Consider the following 10552-nt stretch of genomic DNA (forward strand, 5'->3'; position numbering starts at 1 on the left):
TGTTTCATTTGTTAATTCATTTTTTTTTATCAGTTTGGATTAAATACCTATGTTATACATATTCTAATGTGTAAAAAGTCGAAACATCACACATTTTACAATGGATGTTCATACTTTAAAAATCAAAACATGTCACAATTTAATATTGATAAAGTTCTTACATTGCATATAAGTTACCGTTGAAAATAAAACATACGAAATATCTATTAAATGTATATTACATAAGGTAAAATAAAAAAGAATTAGTCTGAAGTCATTAAAAACTCTCTAGGAACAATGTGGATTTTTGGTTAAACATTGGTGGCGTACTAAAATATTTGTAAGAAAGAAGTTCAATGAACAAGAAATTGGACTTTTATCTGACGTGAATGACATAACTCGGAAATAAACATAAACTAACACAAAAGAAAGTTTATATAAAGTGTCAGATGACCTTGACAGGGGTTTCAGGCTTCAGGCAGAGAGATAATATTCAAATGATAACTTTTTCTTTTGTAATATCTTGCGATATAATTTGAAAAACACCGATAAGAAATTTCCTAAAACGAAATACCTGTTGCGAAATGTTAGTCTGATATAAGTTATTGAATTGATTCAACTGTGCTTGGGGACAAGTTTTGAGACAGAAAGATTTAATAAAAAGTCTCCATGCGCAGTTCATTTTTGAATACGCCACCGTTGCCTCGTATCCTTGAAAAGAGGTGCGGGTTGAATTTTGAAACATCGATATTAAATCTAACCCCCTTTAATCTACACCAAAGAACGGTTGATACAAACATTGCTGGTTAGATCCACTCTTACTGACGTAGAATGCTTAAAGTTGGTGACTCTTTCTTACGTTGTCACAGAATCTCGGGATGGATTTGTAGTTTTGTCAAATTATTTAAAAATGTGTTATATTGTGAAATGTCATGACAAAAGAAAGACAACTGCGTTCCATCAAATGATACAATTTAAGGTAATATATTCACTTTAAAACATTTCAGAACAATAGTATCTATACAATCACTAGTGTTTTTTTTTTGTGCTTGACAAAATATTAAGATTTCAGACTTAAAGTTATTTGCTTACTTTCTCATTAGCAGCTAACAAACAAAACAGAGGCGCTAGACAAAGGGGTCTGTACAAAGATATAGAGAAAAGTTCAAATGTTATAAATTTTATAGCTAACTATTTGAAGTTTTTCTTCACTAAATAATGATTCATGACCCCAAACATCATATTTAAACATTTAAGGCAGATCCGATGGTTAATTTGTTGACCATGGAGTCCCTTTAAACAATCCTCTCATAGACGTCGGAACCGGGGGGGGGGGGGCTTTTTTTTTTTTAGCAAAGTTAGACCTAACCATTAGACACATAGCACCATAGAGGGTTCAGCCCCCCACTTTTTCTCGCAGGAAAGTTAATTGTTCCCAAACCTGCAAAAGATGAAAAATATCGAGATGTTGGACCCCCCCCCCCCCCACTTTCAATTTGCTTCCGACGCCACTGCCTCTGAGTGATAGTGCTAGCACTTTGGAAGAATTAGTCCTTACATTAGCTAAAACAATACATGTTCATTCGATGTTCTTTTTTAATGGAAACACATTTTAAGTGGAAGTGAATAAATTAGTCAAGGAAAAAAAGCATTTTGAGAATTTTGTAGAATACAATGTACATCGAACTACAAAGAAGCTTGGTGAAGGTTGAGGCTGGGAATAATTTTGGCTGAGCCTGGAAATGGAATTACTATAGTCCATGGGCTATAAAGATATAAAATCACAACAATCATGTTCACTCGGAAAAATACCGTAAGTAAATATACCTACATATAAATTTTCTCTGATTTGTATAATATTATTTATCTATCTTATCAGTATGACAACATATTTAAAAAAAATTAGATTCAAGCTTAAGATGACAATTTCGTTTTCACTAACTACCTCTGATTACAAAAGGTCAGCTACTGGCAGGGAGTCAATGTTTTGATGACGGTAAGGTGCACGAGATATTCCGATTCGAACATAGATAATAGATACATAGAGATCTTTTGTGCAAACAAAGCATTGTGTGAATATGTTGATTTTCGATAGTCGATATAGAAATTAAAGTGGCTCGCAGCGATGACAGTAGCGTGCGGTAGCACTGGTCATTTAAACGGATTGGAAAGAAAAGATTTACGATCAAAATAATCACTCTTCATTTACTCGCCGTTGAATGACACTGACTTCCATTTAAAAGTTTGTCGGTTTCAATCTTGGACTGTTTTTCAAACAAGGTCGACTAAATGAACGCAAAGGAGATAAAATGGTAGGTGGGAACATTTGTTTGTGTGCTCTGACTTCAATGAAAATTCCCATTTGTGGACCATATTTTTCGCTGTTTGTATATCCGTATTAAAGTAAAGCAATATTTATATTCACTGAAGTAATCCGCATATTCATTACAAAGCATGTACCATTTACAGGTGGACATGTATTGGCTCTAATTTAATGCAATTTTCAAGTGGAGATTAAATTTAAAGTTGTTCAATATTTCAGTAATGGACCGAAGGCCGAGCGTTTGTAGTTGCGCCAGTGATAATAAGCCATGGAATTAAAACGCGACAGCAGAATTGAAGAAGACACTGATCAAGTACTGAATACTCAACCCCTGAGGGTGATAGATCACGTGCTCTCACTTCTGTGTTGCGGGAAAGGACACTCGTCGCTGACCGGCATCAAATCGTTGGGAGACCATCTACAGCAGTGGGGATATCTGCCGAAGGAAAAATGGGAGAAGAAATATCCGATCACCAGGGACAAGATCATCTTGCTGAACTGGATAAAAGAGCACATATCTCCCAAAACCTTCACGGTCAAAGACGCTCTGCTAGAGTGTGTTGGGGAGCTGAAGCTTCTAGAAGGTACGATAACCCTGTATAGTCAAAGGTGTGGTCGTTAAAGGAATTGATGGACCGAAAAAAGGAGAGTACACAGGCTTCAATTTGTTTTTATTTTTTATTATGAACCTTTACATGGACTATTCTTATTACTACCTATAATTACCTATTGTTACAAAGTTTGAATGAACATCAAAAGGTTTAAAATTAGTTTCTCGATATTGACTTGCGACAAAGTGGCATTTTATCAAAACGTTTCAGTTTGGAAAATTGATTTGTGGAAACAAATAATGAGATACCAACCATTTGAAAATCTAAACTGTCATTTCAGTGAATAATGTTTTATTCTGGGGTTTCTACGTCGCGCATATTGATTTTTAAAATGTTTGAAATCGGTGGCTGTTAATCAAATTCAATATCCCAATGGGTATTCACCATTCAACACCAAAGAGATATTTTAGTGATTAATGATACAGAATTCCATTTCATTTAACTTATGTATCATGTTTGTTTTGTTGTAGATAAAGATCTTTCTGAAATAGAAAATTTTGAACTGAACCAAGCCATGAATATTTTATATGACATTCAGCAAAACACAAAACGGAAAGAGGACGGTAGTTCTAGTCACCTTATGTTGGAGATCAAACGGATGAATAGTTCTCCCCAGGTATCACCAAAATCACCCCGTAAAACCGTGAATTCGACCACCGAGACAAATTTTAACCAATCTCCAATAGGTCATTCCATGCCCACAAGTTCTCCAAAATCTCCGTTAAACAATAGAAAAACTGGTGTATTAGAGCCTAGATCACAACAACCAAATCTGCTTTCAAAACCACAGAGACCCGGGTCACAAGAGAGCACAACGGATTCTGAAAAATCATACCTCAACTTACACCGCGAGAAGAGGGCTCGGAAACAACCTTCTTCTGAACCCGGCCATTCAAATCAAATCGCGGGAAATTCAAATATCCCTGTGCTTACTCATAAAAGTAAGAAACAAACACATGATAAAAAAATAGAACAAATGGACAGCATCAGGAAAATTCTATACCATCTCATGTTGCGACCGTCGGAGGATCCTCGTAGATTTCGCAATATCACCGAGGCTTTAAGCCATGAAATGAAGAAAAAGGATATAAAAAGCGTTCTTATCCAACATTTACATGAAAATCAACCACCATTTTCAGTATGTATTTGCGATATATGACTTGGTTTGCTTGACGTCTAATTTTTTTTTTATAAATATTTAACGTATTTTATCAAATTAGTACAACTTGTTTCTTTGGTACTATACTTTTGGTCGCTGAATCAGAAGGAAAATAAGCATGGGTGAAAATTAAGGACCATAAAAGGTTATATTTTAATTAGTCCTTTGTATTTTCGTACCGGAACTTATGACGAAATCATTTTTTTTAGCTTAAACACATTGGGTTTAAGGATGGGGGAGAATGGAGCCTATTTCTTCGCACGGAATGTCCTGATGCATTACTAGCATACGCAACAGCGCAGAGATACCAACTGGTTTTGCATGTCATTCACATCGGAACAAGAGGCGCCGAAGAAATAAAGTTTTATCCCCACGGCCAGAGTCAAGACAACGAAGATAAACATGTGTTCGTTGCTTACTTGGTTGACAATACATTCCTTCCTCTTGTTCCAATGGAAGCATCAGGTAAACTATGTAAACAGTTGCTGGTAAACATTACACAAAAAAGCCGACATAAGCAGTGCTTTTTTCCCCAATGGTTCCCATGCTAGGTAGAGGGGGACTGTTTTAGATGAAATGCCGTCAATATTTTAGTTAAAAAAATTAGAGTTGCTACATTTGGGGGCATATGTGTGTTATGTGTAGCTTAATGGCATTGGTAAGGTTTCCCGTTTTGTGTTTAATTTCGTTTAAATCAATTTATGCGTGTCTAAATACTAGAAGTCAACAAAAGGCACAACTGACCCATCCTTTTATAATGCCAAAAATATTCGTATTATCACTAGTTTCAATGTAATTTAATGAACAAATCGCAAAAAATTTATATTTGAAAGAATAACTATGTGATTATACATGTAGATTAAAGTATATACTATAGCCCCCCCCCCCACTTTTTCTCACAGCAAAGATAATTGTTCCTAAATTTACCTTGAAGTCATAGGCACACTAGACCCCCCCCCCCCCCCCCCCCCCCACGGATTAGGAATTTCATGATTTGGGGGAAAAAAAATTTTGGTAGGTAAGAATTTTTTTTGGAAGTATAGAGGTATACTCCCCCGCCCCCCCCCCCCCCCCCCCCCCCCCCCCCATGGATTAGGATTTCCATGATTTTGGAAATTTTTTTTCCTCAATATTTCTGAGGATTAATCTAGCCCCCCCAATTTCAATTGGCTTCCGACGCCAGTGTTCAATATATATATATATATATATATATATATATATATATATATATATATATATATATATATATATATATATATATATATATATATATAAAACTTAAATAAATGAAAACACAAAGATCGAGTAAAACATAAGCGCTTTCATTTTCTTCAGATGTTTTACAATACTAACATGGTAACGTTTGTTATGACGTCATAATAGTTTAACGGCGTCTTCAAGTCTCTGAATGACGTCATATTTTCCCGTATTTTTAGATATCACAATACTAATAATAACAGATTATATAACACGGTTAAAACATGAATAAAACATTTAGAATACTCAGATGTTACATTAAGCTATTCAATTTAGGTTTAAAAGTTCTTATAAAATGTTTTTCTTTATCACGCCTTTCAACAGTATTAGAATTGTACATTTTATAGAACGGAAAAACAGTGAATGATTTTTTTCCGCACAGGTCAAGGTGTTCACTAACTTTTAGTTTGCGGTATTCCGGTTGGTTGATGTGCTGTTTGTGAATTCGGATTCTTTCCCGTAAGGTACTTCCCGTTTCTCCCGCAACCTGAACACGTGATAACGTATAATAGATTTCTGGTTTGACACGACATGTTGTTGTTAACGATAAACTGTTTCCCACCAAAATTAAAATGATGTCCTTGTTTAATATAGGGACAAGTGCCACATCGCGAATCCTGGCATTTAGTGACTTCAAACTCCGATTTTTCTTTGAAATTGGATTTAGTAAGGATGCGTCGAAGATTCTTCGGCTGTCTTTTGCTGTTTATAAATTTTTGTTTTTCAAATATCTTGGCCATTGTTTCATCAGTCTTCAAGACGTCGTTTAGATGGTGAACAATCGGGGCGATGTTAGTATTTCTGGGATTATGGGTGGTAACCAGTGGTAATACTTTCGATTTTTTATTGTTGTTTTGAACGGGATTGAGGAGCTTCTTTCTGTCTAATTTCATGGTTTTTTCAATAGCATCGTCAATAATTTTATCCGGATAACTTTGTTTCTTTAGATACTTTTTTAATTCCTGTAATCTCTGTATTTTGACAGACTCGTCGTTAACGATAGTGCATATTCGTCTAGACAGGTTATACGGTATTGCTCTTTTCGTATGTCGTGGATGACATGAGTTGAAGTGTAAATACTGATGAGTATCCGTAGGTTTGTAGTATACATCCGTCATAATGACTTCGTCTTGTTTGGTCAACAAAATATCTAAAAATGAAATTCTATTCAGGCTTTCGTCCGCTGTAAATTTGATATCTGGATTAAGTTCATTCAATATATTTTTAAAAACTGACAGATTGTTGTCTCCGGAATTCCAAACAATAAAACAGTCGTCCAGGTACCTTTTCCAGTGCTTTGTTATATACATTTCCGTCTCTTCGTTAAATAATCTATTTATTTCCTTATACATTTTCTCTTCCAGGTATCCTAATGTAAGGGTAGCATATGTTGGAGCCATTTTAGTGCCCATGGCGGTTCCTTTAATTTGTTTAAAATGTTTTGCGTTGAATGTAAATGTATTATTAGTCAATACAATTTCTGCAGCTTCTAAAATGAATTCTTTTAAAAACCGATTGTTGATTTTTTCAGGTATCCTATTGATCCAATATTCCATCGCGTTAAGTCCCAGAGAATTTGAAATGTTGCTGTACAAATTAATGACATCAAAAGTAATGAACTTGCTATTCTTATTAATTTTTTCAGGTAAATGACGTAGAAAATCCAAGTCATCTTTCACGTAGCTTTTAACATCAGTACACAATGGTTTAAGTAGAATGTCAAGTAAATTGCTAAGTCTTTGAGTAGGTGCTGAAGGCCCCCCTACAATAGGTCTGAATGTGATATCATCTGGATGTGGACAACGGATGTATTCAGAACACTGGACTTTGATGGCATCTTTAATTTTTGTTGATTTATGAATCTTTGGGAGACCATAAAAATTGCTTTCTTTATATTCATAATCTGTTAGGTAGTCTTCCTCTTTCTCAGTTAAGCAGGATGTTGTTTTATGTCTTTTTAACAGATTCTTGATTTTCTGCATCGTTTTTTTATCATCATTGGTTGGTATTTCCTGATAATAGCAGAGACTTGAAGACGCCGTTAAACTATTATGACGTCATAACAAACGTTACCATGTTAGTATTGTAAAACATCTGAAGAAAATGAAAGCGCTTATGTTTTACTCGATCTTTGTGTTTTCATTTATTTAAGTTTTATATATATTTCACCGACCACTGAGGTTTTTCTTGGATTTATCTATATATATATATATATATATATATATATATATATATATATATATATATATATATATATATATATATATATATATATAAGGTATCATTTTTGGATGTATATAAATACCATAATGGCATAAAGCACGATATATATATGTTATATCAGCAGTATATTCTCCTTTTGTTTTGCCTCGGACTAGAATGTCGCGACGTCATTGGATGAAACGCGTCACGTGGCTGCCTTACAAATTTCTTTAAAAGGCAAGCGTCAAAATTTATAGCGCAACATGGCGGACGTAACGTTATTTGAACTGATTTTCTACACAAACATTTGTTTACTTATCAAACTTTAGGTCCTCGACAAAACAAAACACTTATTAGGTTTGTTACTGACTGTTTAAAGAAATTTGTGGGGTCGGTAAAGTCCATAGAAGGCGAGGCGGAGCCGAGCCTTCTATGGACTTTACCGACCCCACAAATTTCTTTAAACAGTCAGTAACAAACCTAATAAGTAATAATGTAACTCAATATTGACGAATAGTCAAAAACTCGTACGAAAAATATTGACCGCTGAATATTTTTTATAAATGTTTGACCCCTCCTATGAAATCATAACAGTTACTCGTAGGTAACAGGAATAGGAAAGGCCATTTATTCAAAACATATTATAATATAGATGACAAACAACGTATATACAATCAAAAAAAAATAGACTAGGAACAAAAATAGTATGTAGTGAAACCACAAGGTCGATGCCAATCTTTGACTAGAAAAACATCCATTTTACAAAAGAAGCACCTGACACGGGGGGGGGGGGGGGATCTTATCCGCTCTGCTCTCTATGACATATATTCAAATAAAACGTGTATTATTTATATATATATGTCATTGAGAGCAGAGCGGATAAGATCCCCCTGGCATAGAATTGAATGTTTTCGCTGTTCATATAACGAAAAATATTTACAGCATTAAACGCTTCGCTATCGTATATGTTCGTATAATGAATTTAGCATAAGTATATCTATATTCTACTGGTTTTTCCCCCATTGAATTCTATGATTTTTTAAATTCCTCTAAATGCAACAACCTAATCTCTGCGCACTGCATGTATTTACATGTAATTTACATAAGTAGTTCTCAAACATTGATTTCTATGTTATCGGTATAAAAATGTATTTCATACTAGCTTCAGGTCTGTAGCTCCCGGTCTGAAAAAAAATTGGTGGGACGACCTGGGAGTTACAGTGCCAACCATTGAAAAAATTTGTATTTATTGCGCACAAAAACTCGCGCTAGTTTTGGACTGATTAACCTTATATATACGCAAATTCTGTGAAAACAATTAGTTCTATTAAATTCTTTATGTAATTTTCTGGCAATATGTCAATATAACAGCCGTCAATGGAGCAGACAAATGCGCGTTATTCAATTTGTGTGGTCACCTGATGGCAGTTTTTGACATGACGAAGTCAAAATAATTCATTCAATGCCATAATAAACCCCTTTACGGTAACTGCGGTACTGCTCTTTTTTAGGGCAAAGTGACGTAAATTGGTGAAATATGACGTTCTGTTAATTTTTCAATTACGCCATTTAATTATCTATTTTTATTGACCTAAAAAAAAATTCGGCAAAGTGACTGCAAGAGGCTCCCGCTTTTATCGTGAAAGGTCTATTTGCAAACGTAAATATTTGAGTATTGAATCCTAATTTTTTGAAAGATATAGTCTCATAACTGCAACGGTGTGTGCATACAAATTGAATAACGCGCGTTAGCGCGTTATGAAAATTTGTTTGCACACACCGTTGCAGTTATGAGACTATATCTTTCAAAAAATAAGGATTTAATGCTTATATTTACATTTTTTTTACCTTCTTGTCATGTACGCAAATGCGAATTATACCTCAAAATTACTGTATAATCCTATGGGTAAGTTCAAATTAATGGAAGAGCCACAGTAACAGCCACAAGCGTGATATTTGATTTTCGCTTGTGACGTTGTATTTATCAGCGTTAAACGTTTGTGACGTCACAATTAAAACTCGTGATTTAACCTATTAGTACCCTGTCTGTGTTATGGTGCTATATCTGCAGTAGCTTTACATGCAAAATATATGTGGAATGTAAATATTACAAAATAGAGTATTTTGTATTTCAGATTTCCCAACACATGTGAGGAGCTCAGACGAATTCCAAAAATGCCTTACGAAAATAAAGAATCTGGAAAAAGAGAACAAATCCCTGAAGATGAAGTTACATGCCGTAGAGGAATCAATAAAAGACGAGGAGCTTCCGAGTGACCACAAGGTGGCGCTGAGTGAGCACGTGTCATTGAGACTGAGACGAAACAGCAACAATCTAGAGATCGATAAACTTCGACAGCAGTTACATCTTATAAAGACAAAAATTGAACATCATAAACGAGCATGAATTCATATCACTGCTTGGTCGCTAATCATTCTGTTTATTATTTATTATTGTACTGCATGAAATGATAAAATAAATTAAACGTTATAGGAAAGAAGCACGTTTTTGATGGTCAGTTTCTTTTCTTTTTCTTTATAAGAATAAACATATTTTTCTTAGTAAGAATAAACATAAGTCATTCTGCACCCTTGAATACCCTTTTGATGTTTGTTTTGATATTGATTTATGTAGGGTTTTCAATAATTTATTTTCAGTAAATCTTTGATTAAAAGAAATAGCTCATGATATAAAGGTCACAACTAAGAATATATAGATATGCACGATTGCTTTGCATCTCCTACTGACAGTGTCGTCGTAAAACTTTTCACATTTTTATCTTCTTCTATAGAATCACTTACCATATTTTAACCCAACTTTTCACCGAGCATCCTTGAATTAAATTGCTTTAAAGATTGTTAAATGACCACGCCATTTTTATGGAATAATAATAATTATATTTAGTTATAGTTAAATACGAAGAAAAATTATCAAAGTATAAAACACTTGTTATTTAAAGTTTTCATATATATAACTTCATATTAATAAACATGCATGGATCCGTGTGTAATTTTTTTTCG

At 34.2% G+C, this 10552-nt stretch overlaps 1 protein-coding gene across 3 annotated transcripts; it reads left to right on the forward strand.

Annotated features, from left to right (window-relative positions):
• The first annotated feature begins 1646 nt into the window (after nt 1-1646).
• LOC105338386 (uncharacterized) lies at nt 1647-10043 on the forward strand. Of its 3 annotated transcripts, none has more exons than XM_034480697.2 (5): nt 1647-1792; nt 2522-2886; nt 3384-4051; nt 4282-4537; nt 9667-10043. In XM_034480697.2, the coding sequence occupies exons 2-5, from the start codon at nt 2571-2573 to the stop codon at nt 9936-9938; spliced, it is 1512 nt and encodes a 503-aa protein (XP_034336588.2). In that variant the 5' UTR covers nt 1647-1792; nt 2522-2570; the 3' UTR covers nt 9939-10043. The 3 variants fall into 3 exon arrangements, with proteins under 3 accessions (XP_034336588.2, XP_034336589.2, XP_034336587.2); XM_034480698.2 differs by lacking the exon at nt 1647-1792 and adding an exon at nt 2065-2295; XM_034480696.2 differs by lacking the exon at nt 1647-1792 and adding an exon at nt 2066-2291.
• Nucleotides 10044-10552: the final 509 nt, after the last annotated feature.

The sequence above is a fragment of the Magallana gigas genome, chromosome 3, assembly GCF_963853765.1.
Source record: "Magallana gigas chromosome 3, xbMagGiga1.1, whole genome shotgun sequence".
Classification (NCBI taxonomy): domain Eukaryota; kingdom Metazoa; phylum Mollusca; class Bivalvia; order Ostreida; family Ostreidae; genus Magallana; species Magallana gigas.

Excerpts from the sequence above, each read along its gene's own strand:
- LOC105338386 (XM_034480697.2), top strand. The coding sequence starts at position 2,571 with ATGGAATTAAAACGCGACAGCAGAATTGAAGAAGACACTGATCAAGTA. Across the intron at positions 4,052-4,281 it reads AAAATCAACCACCATTTTCA|CTTAAACACATTGGGTTTAA; the intron begins GTATGTATTTGC and ends CATTTTTTTTAG. Across the intron at positions 4,538-9,666 it reads TGTTCCAATGGAAGCATCAG|ATTTCCCAACACATGTGAGG; the intron begins GTAAACTATGTA and ends TTTGTATTTCAG.